We start from the raw sequence: 22,474 nt of genomic DNA on the forward strand, positions 1-22,474 counted from the left end.
GGAGAGTAAACTAATTATAGCAATAGCACTCAGACTTATATCCCACTTCACAGTGCTTTTACAGCCCTCTCTAAGCGGTTTACAGAGTCAGCCTCTTGCCCCCAACAATCTGGGTCCTCATTTTACCCACCTCGGATGGACGGAAGGCTGAGTCAACCTTGAGCTGGTCAGGATCAAACTTCCTAGCTGTGGGCAGAGTCAGCCTGCTATGCTGCATGGGAAGGAAGGAAGGAAGGAAGGAAGGAAGGAAGGAAGGAAGGAAGGAAGGAAGGAAGGAAGGAAGGAAGGAAGGAAGGGCTTCCTTTCTTGAGGAAGAATGATGATAGCTTAATGCAAGAGGCTGGGAGAAAACATAAGGAATTCTTCAAAACCAGTTAATCATTACAGCCTGCCAACAGTCTTTCAATTTTGCAGAGGATTTTTGCATGCTAAAGAATGCTTTATTGGTTCTTCATGCATAAGAAGCATGAATGTCTTTCTCCCCAATTCCCCCCCAAAAATAAGTATGATGCAACAAAACTTTTTCCTTTTCTACTCTGTTCTAAAAACAAAGCAACAAAAAAAAAGACTTTTTCTTTCAAAAAATTTGCAACCTGTTCCTTTTGAGCAACCCTGGTTTATTCCAAATTAAATGTCTTGTGCTATAATTAAAAAAACAACAACGTTCAATCACTTATTAGCACGTATAATTTCATTCCTTCATGTGCAGGAGGGAGAATTTCACTCCCTCTTAAGTTGGTGATGGCGTTGCTTCTGTTAATAGAATCGCTGACAATGCTATCAGCTTTTTGACAAAGCAGTTGGGGCTGTCATTGGAAAAAAAATAATAACCGATAGACATTATCTCAACGTGCAGTTATAGGAATGACAAAATGATTCACTGGAAGAAGAATAAATCGGTAGACCAAACTCATAAATATGAATTTGATTCAAATAATTTAATAACCGGTTCTCTGCCCTAAAGACTGGCTGGATAGGCGTCGCCGGGTAGTCATGTGACTGGGTGGGCATGGCCAATTCGATGTCACTCATCACACCCAGCCCCGCCTCCCGGCCACTCGCCTCAAAGGCCTCAACAAAGTACAATTTCCTTCTCTATTTATTTACTACTACTAAACATCCTTGCACCCTACATAAATAGTCCTTGCAGACAAGCTGGTCATTTGCATCCTTTGAGAGTGTCGTTGGAGGTTTGATTGTGTCCTCAGGGTCCAAGTGGCCTCAACGACCCTCTAAAAGGTTGCAAACGACCAGCTGTCTGCAAGGAGTATCAGTCCTTCCATTCCCCACCATTCAGTCGAAGCTGAAGAAGCTTCTTGGAATGAGAAGTGAAACGTCTTCAAGGAAAAAACGAGAAAATCCAGTTGCCTCTCGAAAAAGCGTATTTGGGACACCTTTGGGTGATACAGAAATAAAACCAATCCCCAATGGCTCCGATGTAACCAAGAAAGATAGGTAAAGGTAAAGGTTTTCCTTGCACATATGTGCTAGTCGTTCCTGACTCTAGGGGGCGGTGCTCATCTCCGTTTCAAAGCCGAAGAGCCAGCGCTGTCCGAAGACGTCTCCATGGTCATGTGGCTGGCATGACTCAATGCCAAAGGCGCACGGAACGCTGTTCCCTTCCCACCAAAGGTGGTCCCTGTTTTTCTACTCGCATTTTTTTTACCTGCTTTCAAACTGCTAGATTGGCAGAAGCTGGGACAAGTAACAGGAGCTCACCCCGTTATGCGGCACTCGGGATTCGAACTGCTGAACTGCCGACCTTTCAATCGACAAACTCAGCGTCTTAGCCACTTTTTTAAAAAAAATTTGATTTATATGCCGCCCTTCTCCGGAGACTCAGGGCGGCTTACAGTGCGTTAAGCAATAGCCTTCATCCTTTTGTATATTTATACAAAGTCAGCTTATTGCCCCCACAAACTGGGTCCTCATTTTACCTACCTTAGAAAGGATGGAAGGCTGAGTCAACCTTGAGCCTGGGGAGATTCGAACTTACTTTAATTGCAGACAGCTGGATGTTAATTACAATGCTTTTAGTCTGCTGAGCTATCCAGCCACTGAGCCACCACGTCCCCTAACCAAGAAAGATAACTCTGTTCTAAAATCAACCCCGTGGTATTTTTGGGAAGGGAGAACATAAGGTGCAATCCGAGATGCTTTGGAAGAGGACTCATCTTAACCTTCCCTGAAGAGGGTTGGTGGGGAAAAAGATGAAACACCAGAGTTAAATGTTTAGCTCCATTCCTTGGCTGGATCCCGCCGAGTCAAAAATGGCTGCTATTTCCTACGGAGAGAACAGTTGGGGTCAAAGTTGCCTGTTTCTGTCCAGATGCTTCAGAGATTTCATCGACTGTAGTGCGTTTCTTGGCAGAGACACACAAACGGTGTGCGCCTTAGGAGGCAGAACAACAGTGAGGCCCTCACAAGTCGAGAACATCAGGAAAACCCCCCCAAAAAAGGGATTTCTTAATGTTTGCTAATCTTTTGAACATTCATGTTGCCTTCTGGGGTGTTTGTTCAAATGACAGTTTATGAGCATTCTGCCGATGACATGATGGTTATCGGTGGAGAAAACTCTGTGGCTGGTCTTGTTGTGTGTTTAAAAAGAGAGAGAGAGAGAGAAAAAGAATAATTGTGGGACAGACTCTCTTTAAATTGCTCGGATGATCTCTCTGGGGGGGCCTTTGAATCACACCGTGGGTGGCACGTTTAAGGTTTTAATTTTTATTTCATGTTTTGGGGACTTTTCAAACACTCAGATTTCCCGTCAAGTTTTAATTTCTTCTTCAGAAACATTTTCTGGAGTTTTTTCTCCCAAGAGTGAATAAATTACCAGAGTGATAACTGGGGAGACCCAGAGTCCTGTTTCCTCTTGACCAAGGAGCACATCAGGGGTGAAATCCAGCAGGTTCTGGAGAACCGGTAGCGGAAATTTTGAGTAGTTTGGAGAACCAGCAAATACCACCTCTGGCTGGCCCCAGAGTGGGGAGGGAATGGAAATATTGCAATATGCTTCCCCCAGGAAGAGAATGGACATTTTGCAGTATCCTTCCCCTGGAGTGGGGTGGGAATGAAGATTTTGCAGTATCCTTCCCCCTGGAGTGGGGTGGGAATGGAGATTTTGCAGTATCCTTCCCCTGGAATGGGGTGGGGATGGAGATTTTGCAATATCCTTCCCCTGGAGTGGGGTGGGAATGAAGTTTTTGCAGTATCCTTCCCCTGGAGTGGGGTGGGAATGGAGTTTTTGCAGTATCCTTCCCCCTGGAGTGGGGTGGGAATGGAGATTTTCCAGAATCCTTCCCCTGGAGTGGGGTAGGAATGGAGATTTTGCAGTATCCTTCCCCTGGAGTGGAGAGGGAATGGAGATTTTTGCAATATCCTTCCCCTGGAGTGGGGTGGGAATGGAGATTTTGCAATGTCCTTCCCCTGGAGTAGGGAGGGAATGGAGATTTTGCAGTATCCTTTCCTTGCCACGCCCACGAAGCCATGCCCACAAAACTGGTAGTAAAAAAAAATTGTATTTCACCACTGAGTTCATCCCTTCCGAACAACTGGTTCCCGTTCCTTTTTAAAGCGAATAAACACAGACATAATTCCTGCCAAACTTCATTTCCCAAATATTCCCGCTTATTTGCATTGTCGCTGGCACAACTCCAAGTTGATTTTCTAATGGAGCCAAATCCATCAGCTTAAATGGATAGCCACTGACCTAGTGAGTTAGCTTTTCCGAAACTTGCGTAGTGGAGAACGGGAAAAAAACAAAACAAAGCAACTTTGAAATGAAAAATGCCATTTGTTCCTAGCTGTAACACTGTGTACTTGAATACTTTTGGAGCAACGTAGGAAGAAGAGACAAGTATTTATTTCTGTGGTGTAATTAGCATTGCCTAATTTAACTGGATGAGTTCCATCTTGCAAATATTTCCAAATAGCTTTATTGGGGATATATATATATATGTATAGACACCCTACTAAAATTCAATATTATGCTTGTAAAAGTCTGTGAGGATTGTGGATCGTAAGTCAAACAAATAAAGAAGATTAAAAAAGAGGAAAGAAGCCAAACTAACCCATCTCTAAGCAGGATGAAAGAATAGATCTGAAGGTTTAAAATACAAACCGTGTAGAAACTCCGACACAATTTGGCAAAAGCCCTTATCACTCTCGCCCAGCCACCTTTCTCAAAAGGGAAAAGACTATAGGAGAGAAAAAAACCTATTTAATGCATTTTTAGGCAGGCAGGGAAACAGAGCCCATCACCTGAATCAAAAACTTGTGTTCTTTTTTTTTCTTCTTTCCCCTTTTCTTCTTCTTCTTCTTCTTCTTCTTCTTCTTCTTCCAGATTTTGTGATGGCGATGGTGGCTGTTACTCTTGGAGGTGTTTTCAAGAGATAGAACAGGATTGGATAAGGTTTCTATGCCAAAATGTGTTTTTTTTAACACCTAAAAACTAACTCTTGGAGTTAGATGATAGATAGATAGATAGATAGATAGATAGATAGATAGATAGATAGATAGATGATAGATAGGTAGGTAGGTAGGTAGGTAGCAGGGGTGAGTTCTACTTACCTTTACTACCGGTTCGCAATGGGATCACACATGCACAGATCGTCGATGACGACATCCAGGATGGTGGGCGGAGCCTGAACAGGGGGCAACCCACCACTGTTTGACAGACAGGCAGACAGACAGACAGACAGATGATGGATGGGATAGATAGATCAGAGAGAGATAGATAAGTAGCTAGGGAGATAGAGATAGATAGATAGATAGATAGATAGATAGATAGATAGATAGATAGATAGATAGATAGATGGATGGATGGATGGATGGATGGATGGATGGATGGATGGATGGATGGACAGACAGATGAGGGATGGATGAGGTAGATGAGAGAGAGAGATAGGTAGGTACGTAGGTAGATAGAGATAGAGAGATAGATAGAGAGATAGACAGACAAACAGACAGACATGATGGATGGATGGATGGGATAGATCAGAGAGAGAGAGATAAGTAGGTAGGTAGAGATAGAGATAGAGAGATAGACAGACAGACAGAGAGATGATGGATGGGATAGATGAGAGAGAGAAGGAAAGACACACAGAGAGAGATAAGTAGGTAGGCAGGCAGAGAGAGAGAGAGAGAGAGAGAGAGAGAGAGAGAGAGAGGAATGTAGGTGGATAGATAGATAGATAGATAGATAGATAGATAGATAGAGAAAGAGAGAGAGAGAAAAGTAGGTAGGTGGGTAGGTAGGTAGGTAGGTAGATATAGATAGATGAATGATAGATAAGTAGATGGAGAGAGAGAGAAGTAGGTAGGTAGGTAGGTAGGTAGGTAGGTAGATAAAGCATGAACATCAACTTTGAAAGGCTGGTCCTGTTTTTCTTTATTATTGATCTGCTTCTAGAGAGAAGAATTCACTAAAGCCTATTTTAACATTTACAGAAGGGAAACTTCTATTGCAACCCGCTTAACGGATCCAAACTCAGTCGATCGGCCATTCGGGATGTCAGCCAACCCTCAAGCCAAGCCGGCTTTTGTCACCCTTTTCTTCCTTTTGGCTGGAACCTTGGGGAAGAGCTTGTCCCACAGCTCCTGCTTACACGTGCCGATGACGCAACACGCCAGGCGTGGGCCAGAATTCCCGTGAGCCAAACTAGCTTCATTCTTGCCCTTTCCCAGGTCATCCTCCTTCTCGTGGATCACCACCGACCGGCCGAGAATGGTCTGGGGTCCAAAGAGGGTAGCTTTGAGGTTTGATTTCACTTTCTGAACGTTGCCCCCGTTAGGGTTAAAGTTCCCAAAATCCCCAGGATGATGGGGGTGGTTGACTTTCCAAGGGTTATAGTGCCCTCCAGCAGAATCGCAGCCATCGCTCAAGTCGCCGTATTGATGAATGTGGATGGCCCTCGCCGAGGTGTTCGCTTCCGTGGGAAAGCCCGTCAAGTTGAAAAGGGCCGCCAGCTTTCCATGGGGGTACAACTGCTTGAACAAAACCAGGCCCGTCACTCGTGGTTTACCCTCCTCTAACTTGCTACTGGGTTGGGCAACACAGCAAGCGTAAGCTGTCCGGTTGGCTTTGAGGATATCGTCGTAGAGTTGCGGGTACAGCAAACTCAACCACAGATCGTTGATTTTCTTCTGCATGTCTACCATGGGGCTGGCGGTAGACGGTGCCTCTTCCCAGGCGACGGTGGCATTGGCGTCGCAAAGGACCAAGCTGGGCGTGAGAAGCAGCAGGAAGAACATGGTTGGACCAAGTCGGATCCTGGAGCGACCTACGGAGAGATTATCTTTATTAAGTTTTGATTTTATGATACAAAAGGAGAGAAGAAGGAAAAAATAGGAAATTAAGGGGAGGAAAGGGAGAGGGGAAAAGGGGGTGTGAGATACAAAGGGAAAGAAATCCAGTTTTGGTCACTACGCTATAAAAAAAGACGTTGAGACTCTGGAAAGAGTGCAGAGAAGAGCAACCAGGATGATGAGGGGATTGGAGGATAAAACAATTCCCGACTTGACTACTGCAATGCTCTCTACATGGGGCTCCCCTTGAAGTGCACCCGGAAGCTCCAACTGGTCCAGAATGCGGCCGCGCGAGTAATTATGGGAGCAACATGGCGCTCACATGTAACACCTCTTCTATGCGAGCTGCACTGGCTTCCGGTGGCCTTCCGATTGCGCTTCAAGGTGTTGGTTCTTACCTTTAAAGTGCTCCATGGCTTAGGACCTGAGTACTTACGAGACCACCTGCTGCAACCGATAACCTCCCACCAACCGATACGCTCTAACAGAGTGGGCCTACTCATAGTACCATCATTAAAACAATGTTGTCTAGTAGTTTCAAGGGAGAGAGCCTTCTCTGTGGGGGCACCTACTCTTTGGAACAAAATACCCCCTGGAATACGAATAATCCCAGATCTTCGCACTTTCCGACGTGCCATGAAGACCTTTCTGTTTCAACAAGCAGGGCTAGCATAAACATCTCAATTCTATGCCAAGGTCTTAGCAGATACACCAAGTTGACTCAATTTATTATTTACTGTTTATAATATATATATATATATATTATATGTATATGAAATCTTATTCTGTTCACCACCCTGAGTCTTTCGGGAGAAGGGCGGTATAGAAATTCAATAAATAAATAAATAAAATAAATGAACATACGAAGAACAGTTGCAGGAACTGGGCCAGGCTAGTCTAGTGAAGAGAAGGACCAGACATGATAGCAGTCTTCCAATATTTGAGGGGCTGCCCCAGAGAGGAGGAAGGGGGTCAAGCTATTCTCCAAAGCATCTGAAGGCCAGACAAGGAATAATGGATGGAAGCTGAACAAGGAGAGATTCAACCTAGAAATAAGGAGAAGTTTTCTGACACTCAGAACAATCAACCAGTGGAACAGAAGTTGCCTTCAGAAGTTGTGGAAGTTTCATCACTGGAAGCTTTCAAGAAGAGACTGGACTACCATCTGTCAGAAATGGTGTAGGGTCTCCTGCTTGGGCGGAGTGGGGTTGGACTAGATGACCTATAAGGTCCCCTCCAACTCTGTTAATCTAATCTAATCTAATCTAATCTAATCTAATCTAATCTAATCTAGAAAAAGAAAGAAAAGGGGGCATTGACTTCCAACTCTTTTTGTAGCACAGTACAAGATGAACACATTTCCAACCTCAATTTTTTGCTTTTACACATTAATATATTATAACTAGCCATTCCTATAACACCAAATCTTTCTAATCAGCAAAACCAAAGTCAACGTTTCTTTTTTTCCACAAATTCCAGAAGTGATGGCCAAATAAAAAATGTATTTTCCTCTTTGAATAAAACAACCGATTTAGCCATTCCTGCGTTTCCTTCCTTGCGATGGAAATAATGGGTATTTCTATTTGCGCCTAGTAATCTGTGTGAGCTGTCACCAGTTTTATTTACAAAGTTCATTATATTTCTTTGATCTTACGGGGCTAGGATTTGATCTTACTCTTTTCCCTTCAAAATACTAAACTTTTTTTTTTGTTTAAAAAAACGTGACTTACGGAGAGATTAAGAGAGAAGCTGTGGGCTAGCGAAACAACCGAATGACAAGGGTGCCCAGGAGTCACTTTTTAAGAATAATCTTGAGCGTTTGAAGGGATCGTTGTTATTATCTCATCGGTTGGGGAGGGAATTGTATTTAGAAAATTAATGAAATTTGATCTTGGGAGATGGATGCTTTTTTCTTAATCTTCTAAACTTCTATCTTTCTAACAGGCATCCCAATGTATTCCTCTTCTTCTTGTGCCATATCCATCATCGGATGTTGGCAATCTTATTGGCCATCCTATTTTTATCAACAGCCGCACGAAAAAGCACTGCTGAGTTTTGTCCAAACCGGTCCCTTAGATTTTGAAGCCACGATATTCTTCTTCTGCCTGGACCTCGTTTGCCTTCCATCTTTCCTTGGAGGATGAAGTGAAGGATGCTGTATTTTTCCGGGTGTCGCATCACTTGTCCAAAACATTCTTAACTTTTGCTTTTTAATGGTTTTGATCAGGGGTGAAATGCTCTCGGTTCGGACCGGATCGCCCGATCCGGTAGCAATGGCAGCGGGTGGTTCGGAGAACCGGTAGCAAAAATCCCTCCCCCCTGCCACATTCCCAGCTGAGCTGCCCGATCATCAGAAGCTTTTTTTTTTTACTTTTAAAAGCAATTTTTCTACAAATTCTTCGGGAGAAAAAATGTTTTTAAAAGTTAAAAAAAAAAGCCTCTGATGATTGCGCGGCTCAGCTGGGATCATCAGAGGCTTTTAAAAGAAGAGGTTGTAGAAAAAATGCTTTTAAAGCCTCTGACAATCCCAGCTGAGTTGCCTGATCGGCAGAGGCTTTTTTTCTTTTAAAAACATTTTTTCTACAACCTCCTCGGCCAAAGAGGTTGTAAAAAAAAAAAAGCTTTTAAAAGCCTCTGACGATCCCAGCTGAGTTGTCTGATCATCAGAGGCATTTAAAAGAAAAAAAGCCTCTGCCGATCAGGCAACTCAGCTGGGATCGTCAGAGGCTTTTGAGGTTGTAGAAAAAATGGTTTTAAAAGTTTTTTAAAAAAAATTGGCCATGCCCACCCAGCCACATTACCCCCCCACACACCAAGCCACGCCCACAAAACCAGTAGTAGATTTCATCACTGGTTTTGATGATTTCCCTTGGCTTTCCTGCGGCTTATCACCTCCTCACTTCTGCTTTTGCCAATCCAGCTTGTACCTAACAGCCGCCTGTAAATCCACATTTCAAATGCTTCTAGTCCCTTCAAGTGGTTTTCTGTCCAAGACCAACTCTCCGTTCCGTAGAGCAGGATAGGAAAGATGTAGCATCGGACAAGGCTTATGTCGTGACCGCAGAAGACCTTTTTCCATTTTGAAGAATGCTGTTCGAGCTTTCTCTGTCCTTGTCTTTACTTCAGTGGTCATGTCCCAGCTTTCATGGAAATTAGAACCGAGGTACGTGATCCTTTCAACGACTTCTAGCGGTATTCCTTCCGAATTGATCGGTGGTAAATTAATGGGTTGTTTGTCGACGACCGTGATCTTGGTTTTTGAGGTGTTAAGCTTCAAGACGTATCCAGGGGAGGGCCGCTGGGGGTTCGCAGGGGTTCGGCAGAACCTCTAGCTAAGATTCTGTTTCCTCTCGGAGAACCCCCAAATCCCACTCCTGGCTGGCCCCGCCCACCCCATCCCTCCCCTCCCAGGAATCCCCATGCGGCCCGTTTTGGATGCAGGTAAATGCAGGGCCTACCGGAAGATCAGGAAGGCCAGAAATGGGCCCATTTTTGGCCTCCAGAGGGCCTCTGGAGCCTGGGGAGGCCGTTTTCGCCCTCCTGGAAGCTCAAGGAAAGCCTCCAGAGCCTGGGGAGGGCAAAAACACCCCCCCTGTGGTGCAGAAGGCCAATTAGGCCACACCCACCATGGCCACGCCCATCCAACAACCAGGCAGAGAACCCCTTGCTAAAATTTTTAACAAGCCCACCCCTGGCCATATTCCAATGTATATAAACACAAATTTTTGCAGCCTTAAACACTGGTTGGAGGATTCCCCCCACTCATTAAATTTCTCCAACGTCCTTCCCCCCCCAAAACCCCTTATACATATACATCCACTTTGTCTTTATATACAGAGAGTCCTCGACTTACAACAGTTCATTTAGTGACCGTTGACAGAACGGTGCTGGAAAAATGTGACCGATGACCGTTTTTCACAGCTACGACCTCTGCAGCGTCCCCATAATCACGTGATCAAAATTCAGACACTTGGCAGTTGGCAGTTGGGGGGGGTGTCACATGATCCCCTTTTCAGACCTCCTGACAAACAAAGTCAACGGGGAAGCCAGATTCACTTAATGACCGGGTTACTTACTTAACAACTGCAGTGATTCATTTAACAACATTTGCAAGAAAGGTTATAAAATGGGGCAAAACTCACCTAACAAATGTTTCACTTAAGCAACATAAATTTGAGGCTCAGGTGTGGTCATAACTTGAGGACTACTTGGATATAACCTGTTTCCCCAAAAATAGGACCTAACTGGAAAATAAGCCCTAGCATGATTTTTCAGGATGCTCGTAATATAAGCCCTACCCCCAAAATAAGCCCTAGTTAAGATTGTCAGTCAGATGGATGCATTTAGTACCGTCTTTCCCCCCAAATAAGACCTAACCAGAAAATAAGCCCTAATGCATTTTTTGCATAACCAGAAAATAAGCCCTAATGCAACTTTTGGAGCAAAAATTAATATAAGACCCGGTCTTATTTTCGGGGAAACACAGTATATTTCTAGATGGTTTTAGAAAATATGAATGTTTTCGTTTGTGGATCAGTCTTCTGAACTTCACTGGGTTACTAAACATTTCAGTTCCTCTCCAAAATCAAAGTTCCCATCCTCACGATCAACCCAAAAACTCTTAAAAACAGATGGCAAATAGAAAAAAAAATATGTCAGATCTGTTCTTTTCTTGATCTCTTTTTGGCAACTTTCCTCCCAAAACAGCCCGTTTGAGTAACAAGCGTGTAGGGAAATTCGCTACGAAAGTCAGTAACACAAACTTCTGAAGTGGCTTAAATGCCTTCCTGTTCTGTTCAAATGATATTTTCAAGCCGGGGGGAAGGGAAAAAAAACCCCAAATAATCGTTCAAATCACCTCTAAGAATGCTGAGCTTCGTTTCTAGCAGTAAATATCTTCCTACCTTCGTCCGAGGTTTTTCTTAAGCAAAGATCTGTTTTCCGGTGACACCGTCTAGTGGCTTGCAATTTCTTCATAGAACCAGAGGGAAGCCGTCACATTCAGAATCCAGAGCTCTCTGGACTTGGAGCAAATTGACTCTGCTTGTTTTTATGGAAGCTTTAGGAAATATTAACTTCTGGGGAGTGGTTGGCAGGGAGTTTCAGAGGTGGGGAATTAGTTTAACACGTCTAGCAGAACTCCGCTCTCCCAACTTTGCTAAACAAAAGGAACGGCTTTCCGTGAATCCTCACCTTCAGAAATATATTCTCTCTTTCTTTCTTTTTTTTTTCATCCATTGTATTAATTTTCTATGAATTACATTCCTTAGTGCTTAATAAACATCGCGTTGCCTGGGTATTTAATTTGCTTAACAATACAGGTTCCATTCTTAATCTCCATTCCTTTTTCCCAAACCACTGGTAAAATTAACTCCAAGTTTGATAATATTCTGTGTCTTCTGTCTGCCCATTCCTGCACAGTCGGATATCTTCTTAATTATCTGCTCATCTTGAGGTGTTTCTTCCTCTTTCCAATATTGTGCGAAGGTAATCCTCACTGCTGTTATTTATTTATTTATTTATTTATTTATTTATTTATTTATTTATTTATTTATTTGTTTGTTTGTTTGTTTATTTGTTTGTTTATTTATTTTTCAAATTTCTATACTGCCCTTCTCCTTTCGGACTCAGGGCGGTGAACAGCCAAGTAAAACACTTTATATACAAAAGTTAAAATAGATTTAAAATAATTAAATAATTTGGCCCATAATTAAAACATTTCAATTTAAAACCAATTTCAAATTTTAAAAACCCCATCATAAAATCAGGACATCCCGGCTAACTGAAAGAGGTAGGTTTTAAGGGCCCGACGAAAAGTCCAGAGGTCTGGGTTATGCCATGTAATACTAAAAACCGTATTTTGCGGCGTGTAAGACGCACTTTTTTCCCTCCTAAAAAAGGCTGAAAATTTGAGTGCATTTTATACTCAAAATGTAGCTTTTTTGAAGTTTTTTTCAGCCCTAATGAGTTGCTATCTCCTGCTTTGCCTGCTCCCTCCGACTCTCAGCTGTGCTTTAGAAGCTTTTTTTCAGTGAAGCGATCTTCCGTGCTTTGCCTGCTCCCTCCGACTCTCAGCTGTGAAGCTTTTTTTCAGCCCTAAGGAGGCGCTAGCTAGTGAAGCGATCTCCGTGGTTTGCCTGCTTTTCTCATTGCTTCTCTCTCCAAAGATCGGTTGTGCTTTAGAAGCTGTTTTTTTATCCCCAAGCAGGGAATAAAAAAACCAGCAAATTAATGTGCTGAAGCTGACCAGACTAAGGACGCTAGCCAGAGGAATACCTGGTAGGCAGAATTTGTTTTCCTATTTTCCTCCCCAAAAACTAAGCTGTGTCTTATACTCTGGTGCGTCTTATACTCTGAAATATACAATACATACTTCTCTCATCAAATTTTTCTGATATTATCCCTAATAAGAACAGTTCAGGTTTAAAATCTAACGTATTTTTCAGACTATAAAACACACTTTTTTGTCTCCCAAAACAGGGTGAAAATGTCTGTGCATCTTATAGGCCAAATATTTCTGAAGCCCCGCCCGCCCACCAGCCATTTTTTTTGGGCCTCCGCACACCCTGTTTTTGGGGCTTTTTTGGGCCCATTTTCAGGTCTTTTTTCAGGTTTTTTTTGAGGGGTTTTTTGGCCCAATTTTTTCTGAAAAATGGACTGAAAAAAGCCTCAAAAATGGGCAGAAAAAGAGCCTCAAAAATGAGCAGGAAAAGCCCCAAAAACTGGCAGAAGAAAGCCTCAAAAATGGGCCAAAAAGCCTTGAAAGTGGGCTGAAAAAAACTTCGAAAATGACCCCAAAAAAGCCTCAAAAATGAGGCAAAAAGCCTTGAAAACAGGCCGAAGAAAGCCTCAAAAACGGGCTGGAAAAAGGCTGGAAAAGTATCCAAAAAAGGCCCCCAAAAAAAAGGACCAAAAATGGGGTGCGCGGAGGCCACAAACTTTTTTGTTGTTGTTTTCCTCTTCTAAATTTAGGTGCATCTTATAGTCCGAAAAATACGGTACATTTTTCCCTATTATCTTTTCTAGCCATCTATCTATTTTTGCCCAATTTCTGTTTGTTTGTTTTTGTTTTAGCACAAGTCCACCACATATGATTAAATGTTCCCATCTTTTTCTGTTTGGTTCCCCGAAAATTGTCTGGAAAATCTGTCCAACCCATTGTAAAGTTGAGTTCCCAACCAACTTCAAAATCCAACTGGTTATTACCTGATTTCTTGAATTATTAGCTAATGCAGAGGCCTTTGTGTGCAAGAGACAATTTTGTATGTCAGGGGGATTTATCTGGGAAACAACAACCTCCCTTGTGTGTGGGAGAAAGGGGGAAAGACGGTTGTTCAGCATGAATCATTAATATGCATCTTGATCATAGCTCCTTTACGGTACAGTGAGTAACAGTCTGGTTATCAGAATATTAAATGGCTTGCTAAACAAGTTGGGGGATAAAATCTCTGGCAACGTTCAGGATAACTACACAATGTTCATGATAAGCACAATCACACATGGTTTCAGCAACTGAAGAAACCGAAGGGTGATTACTTGCTGTTCTCGAGAAAACCAAACATATCCTAACAGTCAGCAATCTTGGCTGATCTCAAGAAAACCAGACATAATTTGTCCTGCTGGATACACGGATGGATGGCTACCCAAAATACCAAGATTGTAGATTATCCCAGTGTTTCTCAAACTCCACAACCTCCAGATGAGTGAACTTCAATTCCCAGAAATTCTGAGATGTTTTAATTAGATGTTGTCTTCTATCTCAGGAATCAAATTTCAGGGTAGTTTTTACCTCGCTAGATCTTTTTTTTTTTTAATATATTTTTTATTGGTTTTCTCTTTACATACAATATGTGCTTAAAGAGCAGTTTACTGTCTGGATCGATTTGTTTACATCTTAAATTCCTAATTTCTACCTCCGTTGTCCAACCACTGATAAAACAAGTCCCAAGTTTGAAAATATTCTGTGTCTTCTTTTTCTTTTATCTTCAGTGTTAGTCTGTCCATTTTTGCACAGTCCAATATTTTTTTTAATTATATCTTCTTCTGTAGGTATTTCCTCTCTTTTCCAATGTTACGCAAATACAATCCTTGCCGCTGTTAAAACCCATAATATCAAATATACATTCCCTTTAATCATATTTGTCTGGTATTATGCCTAACAAAAATAGTTCTGGCTTAAAATCTATATGCTATGTTAACATTTTTTCTAATCACATATGCATTTTCACCTACCATAATTTTTTTTTTTTGCTTTTTGACACGTCCACCACAAGTGGTGGTATGTGCCCAGTTTTTTTATTATGTTTCCAACATTTGGTGGACATATTTTTAAACGTTTTTGCTAGTCTCGCGGGTGGTAGGTGCCACCTCTCTAGATCTTTTGTCAGTCCTCTAGGATTGTAGCATCTGAAACATGTGTTGAAAGTGATACCCTGAAGGATTACATTTCTTGAGGAAATGCTCCACAAAGTCATTTTCTGCTTCCAAGAAAAACAGGGGCAGTCTCTTTTTAAACCTAGCAGCTTTAAAAACTCTTTGTGCCCAGGAGTATTCTGGAAGGGGAAATGCAGAAAAGTATACAATCTATCATATTACACACACTAACGGCAAGTAGAATTGTGATAGCACAAAATTGGAAACAATCAGACACGCCTCCAGATCAAATCATAATTAAAAAAAATATACAAATGTGCAGAGATGGACAGATTAACTATGGAAATGAAGGAGAGGAAGGACACCGTGTACTATTTAATATGGAATAAATGGTATTCCTGGTTGGAGAGTAAACATAAAACTTAAGGGATGTTTTTGTTACGAGATCGAATTGTAAATAGAAGTCAAAATAATTTAGATAAAGATGTAAATTTAAGATTTAATTTAATTTAATTTAATTTAATTTCCAATTTATATACCGCCCTTCTCCCTGGGGACTCAGGGCGGTGTACAGCCAAGATAAAAAACATAGAATACAAATATTAAAACATTTAAATATATATATAAATTTTGGCCCGAAAGTTAAGAATCACAGACTAATTAAAAGAATTTAAAAAAAGATAGAGCTATTTAGAAGTAGAATTGGTGTAAAGAGGTTTAATTGACTAGAGATACCAATGCAGAAAAGTTGTTATTAGTATTGAAATTTTGATATATTTGTTTTGGTTGTTCATATTTTTGTGTGTGTGTTTCTTGCTTTTTTTGTGTATTATGTTTCTTTTTGTACCATGTATTTTAATCTTTGGAAATTTAATAAATATTTTTTTAAAAAAAATAAAAACTCTTTGTGCAAATATGCCCAGGCTCAAAATTTCACATCTGGGCAAGAAGCTTCCTTAAGCGCTTCACTCTGATGCTAGGGAAAGAAAGCATTTCAGTGTAAACATGTATTTCATTGCTTTGATGCATGTCTGGGGAATGTGGGCTGGGACCTGGGAAGACTATTCTAAATAGGAAGCACAGCTGTGAATGTTGGAAGGCATTTGTTTAATGTTTGTGTAACAGTGACCTTGGTTGTTTTCGCAAAAGATCTTCTCTGGAAGAGAAGGCTAAAGCCCAGTTACTTATGGGACATCTCCCTGGGAAAATGTCCCTCAGCTACAGAGTTCAGAACTACAATGAGCTAACCAGGACTTTGCCAGCTCACAGTTCACATTCTTTCTGATTAATATCTGACTAAGCTTGGCAGACATTTTTTTTGGAATTTCAACATGCTTGAAATTTCTCTGAGTAATTAAGCCTGTTGCGTTGGATTACCGAAGCGGACCCAAACAATTTTGGCAGGCAACACAATAAGACGTTTAAGTCCCGTTTCACATTTTGTTTTTCCAGGCTGATCCTGGCAGAGGGAAGGGAAATAATATATATAGGGAGGAAGGAAACAGCAGGAATCAAGCCTCCATCATCCAGCTGTCAGACTGCGGTACTGTCTCAAAATTAAATGAATCTCCAAACCGCCAATCTTTAAGGAAATCTTTCTTTAATTGAGCTCAGCCACCGGATCATGACTCCGCGCGGACAAGACTGACCTTTTGCCTCCCAATCCCTCCCTTTCCGACCCCCAAGTCTCTGCTTCTCACTGGCTGTCTTCCAAGTCATTCTTCAGACTTCTTTTCCCCGTCATTTCTCAGGAATGTGCCCCCTCCCCTGATCTCCACGACAACCAAGCTTCAAAGGGATTTTGCAGGCAAAAGTTTCAGAGTTTATCTTTCACTGTCCTCTGCTCTCTCTATGCCAGCGTTGCAACGCTGACATCAGCATTGCGACAGCAAAAACAACACAGCTGATTACAAGTGGGAGATGGCTGGAAGAGCCTATTACACGTGCAATGGCCAAATTGATTAATGGCATATAAAGGCAGAGATCTCTGTAATGGTAGTTTAATACTCTGACGATGTCAGCAAATGGCTGACGAAAGCTTAGTAAAATAAAATTTTAATTCTTTTAAAATTTTAAAATCTTAAATTCTGGAGTTCGCAGTATGTCTGCTTCTTTTTTTACTAATATACCTGGGACTCGTATTTTTAGAATAGTTTGTAATATATATATATATATATATATATATATATATATATATATATATATATATATATATGCAAGTTTTGGTGTATTCGGGTCTTTTCCCGTGTAAGATTGAGAGTATCTTGGCGACGTTTCGACGAGGTCCCACTCGTCATCTTCAGGCTGGTGTCTTCGACTTCGTGCTTGTGCGAGGAAAGGTCGAATACACCAAATACACCAAAACTTGCATAACTCTACCCGTGAAAATCTACGAAAACAAATACACACACACACACACACACCTGGATCAGTGAAAATAAAACCATTGCAACGCAAAATAAAATGCTACGTTTGCTGAAATGTCTGTGGCGGGCCTTTTCGTAGGAGTGTCTTTCTGTTAAAATGTTGTTGACATCTGCTTTCCTTTTGCTTTGTACACAAAACTGAAATGTTGCAAACTGGGGTGAAATTATGAAGACTTCAACTAACTGTAATCATCATCTTATATGTCAGTGGGAAATTCTCAGTCCTCCAGATCGCGGATGTTCCAAAGATGCTATTTCAAAAGGCAGCTGGAGAGGAGAGATATGGCAAGACTTACTTTCTATTTACAACACAGTCCTTTCAACAGTTCCAAGAAGGTTCTTCATCCATTTGCAATATTCAGGTGACCCTGAGGCAGTGGTGAAATTCAAATTTTTTTACTACCAGTTCTGTGGGCGTGGCTTGGTGGGCGTGGCAGGGGAAGGATACTGCAAAATCCTCATTCCCTCCCCATTCCTGGGGGAAGGATACTGCAAAATCTCCATTCCCATTCTGGGGCCAGCCAGAGGGGGTATTTGCCGGTTCTCCCAACTACTCAAAATTTCTGCTACCGGTTCTCCAAACTGCTCAAAATTTCCACTACCGGTTCTCCAGAACCTGTCAGAACCTGCTGGATTTCACCCCTGCCCTGAGGGCACCACATAAACCTCCAAGTAGCCTCAATGGCTCTCAGAGAGAGTACAAACGACCAGATGACTGCAAGGAATATACCGTATTTTTTGGAGTATAAGACACATATTTTTCCCTCCTAAAGAGGGTGAAAATTTGGGTGCATCTTATACACTAAATGTAGTCCCGCCCAGAGGCTGAAAAAAGCCTCTGAAACCTCCATTTGAGAGGCTGAAAAAAAAGAACAGCTGATTGGAGATATTCCGGGAGGTCGATCTACCCCAGTCAGCTTTTTTCTTATTTTCTTATATTTCTTATTTTCCTCCCCAAAAACTAAGGTGAGTCTACTCCGGTGCATCTTATAGTCCGAAAAATATGGTAAATCTTTCCATCCTCCACCATTCAGGCAGAACCAAAGAAGCTTCTTGGATGAGAAGTGAAATGTCTTCAAGGAAAAACTAAGAAAGTCCAGTTGCCTCTTGAAAAAGCAGCTTTGGGACATCTTATCCTATTTTTTAAATTTTCAAATGTATTGTTTTCTTTTCTTTTGTGTACCTAAACTGTACAGCTATCAAGCCAATTGCTTGATAGCGAGTATATGGCAGTGATGGCTAACCTTTTTGCCATCATGTGCCAGGAAGGGGAGGTGCGGGGGAGGTTCACACGTGCGCATGCCCACACCTATATTTCTATGCACCGCACCCCACGTATACGCGTGCGACCCCCCCCGTCATCCCGCTCTTGGCATGTGATGGTCCGGTAGGCCCATTTTTCTTTTTCACCTGGCTCCAGATCCTCTCTATGCATCTGGGGAGGGCAAAAACAGCCTTCCTCACCTCCTCGGAGGCCCTCCAGCCCTTTTCCCAACTTCCGGTTGGACAGGAAGTGATGTTTTTTGCTGTCCCCAGCCTCCAGAGACTCCCGGAGCTGATCTGGCATGGCAGGCAACATGTCTCCACGTGCCACCTGTGGCATGCATGCCATAGGTTCACCATCACGGGTATAGGGTCTCCTGCTTAAGCAGGGGGTTGGACTAGAAGACCTCCTAGGTCCCTTCCAACTCTCTTATTCTATGTTCGAGGAAATACACAAAGTTTATGTCTCTGGAAGCAGCCGAAGTATCCTCCCACTTCCAAACGGGTAGCTGGCAAGATGATAAGAGAGATAAGAGTAAGATAAATAAGAGTAGCCTCATATCCCTAACCCTCAAAGGAAAGATGGCTATCTTAGGGTTTACGGACCTCTTAGGCATAGGCTTCCCCTGCTGCAGAAAATAGATATGTGGTTGTTTGTGGCAGTGGTGCAGTTTCTTTACCCAAACATATCCAGACACACGGATCGGGAGTGGTATTCACTTAACTTCGCTACCGGTTCGCAAATGTGAGCATGTGCATGACTTCCGTACATGCGCAGAGTGTCAAAAACAGGAAGTGATGACATCCGGGCAGGTGAGCGGAGCCTCCCACAGCTGCCGCACATTTTGTGGCTGTGAGAAAGCCGAGGTCTCGGAATGGTGTTCAGTCGATCTAGCTCAAAAGCCATTAGCTCAAAAAAGGGGGTTTTTTCCCCCCTTTCCCTGTTGGTTTTTAGAAAACAAATGTTCTCCATAAAATACTGTTTTTAAAAAGCTTCCCACCTTTGAAAACAATATTCTCTCTAATGGGTTGGTGTTTGCAAGCATAATTTAAACCCCGGGAGACTAATGAAGTTTAGCAGGATGGGTTAATTATTTTTTTCCCCCTCTCTCGGTTCAAGCAAGGTCCTAAATTCTATTTACAGCTTGAAACTTCAGGCAAAGGGAACATCTTCCTTGCTCATGTGGCTTTCACAGGCCTTGCAATGTTGATGGAACACACACAGACACAAACACACACACACACCACGGTGAGGGCTTCTTAAAAACGCAGGGTGTGAAGATTTCTGAACTGAGAAAACTTAAGACTTAGATTGTTTTAACTAATCCAGTCAACCCTGGAGAAGGTGTTGGGCGATGCGTTGTTTTTAAGAGGGAATCAAATAAGATTATGGGGTTTCTTGGATCCAGCTCACCCAGGGTGTGAGAATCACTTTACTGTCCTTTAATGAAATAAAATATAGCTCTAAGGAACAGGGCAATGTTGATTATAATCTAGGTAGTCCTCCACTTATGGCCACAGTGGAGTCCAAAATTTATGTTGCTAAGTGAGACATTTGTTCAGGAATGGAATGGAATGGAATTGTTGTGGCTCACTGGCAGCCAGCAGAGCTGGCAGAAGATTTGGACAGTGAGGATGTTGGGGAGGAACGTGGGCCAGTCCTGGAGTTTGGGGAAAGCTCGGACGATGGCTCTGAGTCGGAGGCAGAGAGGGGGCCAAGGCCATCTGGTAGTTCTTGACCACTGACATCAGTGAGGCAGAAGAACAGCGGGAGCCTGTTCCCAGTATGCGCAAGCACAGAGCTGCCAGAAGACAGGAACAATTAAGAAAACAGGGTCGACTTGGGAGTAAGGCTTGGAGATGATTGGCCCTTCCAATAAGACATAAAAGAGGAGCGACCGGGACGTGAGCTTTTGCAGGAAGCAATTAGTTCATCTGGTCGGTAAAAACTTTGGAAAAGCTCTGTTTGACTCTGTGCTAAATTTGGCCTTGCCACGCGTGTGGCAATTAGTTCTCTGGCAGTATTCCAAAGGAGATAAGGTGGGTGTTTATAAACATTCCCCTGAAAGACTGTGTGAGAAGCCTTTCGGACCGGGAATGACAATAATTCACAGCCGTATGAATAAAAGAGGTTTGCCGGGACTAAGATTGTGCTGTATACTTTCTAAGGAAGCCTAGATCAGAACAGGAATGGAATGGAATGGAATGGAATGGAATAGAATAGAATAGAATAATAGAATAGAATAGAATAGAATAGAATAGAATAGAATAGAATAGAATAGAATAGAATAGAATAGAATAGAATAGAATATGGAACGGAACGGAACGGAACGGAACGGAACGGAACGGAACAGAACAGAAGCTGGAAGGCACCTTGGAGATCTACTCCAGCCTCCTGCTCAAGCAGGAGAACCTATACCATTTCAGACAAATGGTTGTCCAGTCTTCAAAACATCCATGTTGGAGCACCCACAACTCCTGAAGGCAACTTCTGTTCCATTGATTAATTGTCCTCACTGTTAGGAATTTTCTTCTTATTTCTAGGTTGCTTCTCTCCTTGACTAGTTTCCATCTGTTGCTTCTTGTCCTGCCTTCTGGTGCTCTGGAGAATAGGTGGACCTTCTTTTTATTTATTTATTGGTTCGATTTATATGCCACCCTTTTCCGGAGACTCAGGGCGGCTTACAATGCGTTAAGCAATAGCTTTCATACTTTTGTATATACCTGCTTAGTAGGGCTTTCGCCGCCCCCCCAAGCGGTGTTCTTTTTTATATATATATACAAAGTCAGCTTATTGCCCCCACAGACTGGGTCCTCATTTTACCTACCTTAGAAAGGATGGAAGGCTGAGTCGACCTTGAGCCTGGTGAGATTTGAACTTGCAGTAATTGCAGGCAGCTGGTGTTACTTAACAGTGCTTTAGTCTGCTGCGCCACCAAGGCTCTTGTAAGACTGTAAAAGAGTAAAATTCCTGCAAGAATTAAGGCACCCATTTTGTTAGCAAAACCACTTCTGCTCCCAACTCTCTGAGAGGAACACAAATGGTGGTAGATCACACATTATTTCTCAGGATTATGACGTGACCGAGATTTCAAAGATGTTGTTTTACATACATTGTCTCTGTCCTTATGTTTTGGAAAGAGTTCTCTCTCTCTATAACCACCAAAGAGATTCAGGAAAGGGTTGCTGTCACCACAAATGAATTTTCTACGTTGACTGTGTGCAAATGAAAAATGCTAAAGACCTGGGGGAAGAGATAATCCTTGCAGAGCTGATTAAACAAAGCACTGAGTAGCAAGCACAGGTTTTAGGAGTTCTGGGAGGAGGAGGGGAGGGGAGGAGGAGGACTGTGAGGTCCTTGGTCGTCTGTGAGCTTGGTGGTTTTCTTGTAAATGTTTCATGACCCAACTAGATAACTTCATCAGTGCTAGAAGAGAGTGGGGTTTGCAGAGAGGAGGAGGGAGAGGAAGGGGAGGGAGAGGATCAGGGGATGGAGGAGGAAGAGGAGGAGGGACAAGGTTTATGGGGTCCTTGGTGCTCTCTGAGCTTGGCTGCTTTCTTGCAGACGTTTCATGAACCCAATTATGTAACTTCATCAGTACTAAATGGGCATGAAGCTCGGTTGTCCATCAGAAGAGGAGAGAAAAAAATTTACCTTCTAGATATATTTGTTGTTGTTTAAGATCAGAGATAAGGTTCTGAAGAACATCACAGGATGGCAAAAACTTCAAAGCTCCAAGCTGACACATTTCACCCATCGGATATTAAAGAGAGCAATTGCCTCCTGTTGCCCAAACAGTGTATTTTGTATTTCGTTTTGTTATAATAAAATATCTTCAGCCCTTACATAACCAGGAAAGTTAAGGTAGACTTTTAATAATAAAGAGAAGAGCAAATTGTTAAACAGGGACATTCTAACAATTCTGGGCAAGACAGATAACTCTGAAAGCCAACAAACAATTTCATTTTGTACGTTTGTTGGTAGTGTACGACAAACATTTATCTAGACCTGGTATTTACCTGCCCTGCTATCACACATTTTGGCACTAAGCATATTCCAACGTACCGTTTTCATTCCCATCCTGTCGGAAAAAGGATATAAGAAT

General features: G+C 42.3%; 1 protein-coding gene across 3 annotated transcripts; it reads right to left on the reverse strand.

The window, feature by feature from the left end:
• Positions 1 to 5,372: 5,372 nt before the first annotated feature.
• Positions 5,373 to 11,959, reverse strand: SOD3 (superoxide dismutase 3). 3 transcript variants are annotated; one of them, XM_087875549.1, is made up of 3 exons: positions 11,211 to 11,959; positions 10,160 to 10,327; positions 5,373 to 6,281 (listed from the first exon to the last, which is right to left on the reverse strand). In XM_087875549.1, the coding sequence occupies exons 2-3, from the start codon at positions 10,167 to 10,169 to the stop codon at positions 5,524 to 5,526; spliced, it is 768 nt and encodes a 255-aa protein (XP_087731675.1). In that variant the 5' UTR covers positions 10,170 to 10,327; positions 11,211 to 11,959; the 3' UTR covers positions 5,373 to 5,523. The 3 variants fall into 3 exon arrangements, with proteins under 3 accessions (XP_087731675.1, XP_087731674.1, XP_087731676.1); XM_087875548.1 differs by lacking the exon at positions 10,160 to 10,327 and having other exon boundaries at positions 11,211 to 11,378; XM_087875550.1 differs by lacking the exon at positions 10,160 to 10,327 and having other exon boundaries at positions 11,165 to 11,301.
• Positions 11,960 to 22,474: the final 10,515 nt, after the last annotated feature.

This window comes from Pantherophis guttatus, chromosome 8 (genome assembly GCF_059756535.1).
Source record: "Pantherophis guttatus breed Tessera chromosome 8, ASM5975653v1, whole genome shotgun sequence".
NCBI classification, from domain to species: Eukaryota; Metazoa; Chordata; class Lepidosauria; order Squamata; family Colubridae; genus Pantherophis; species Pantherophis guttatus.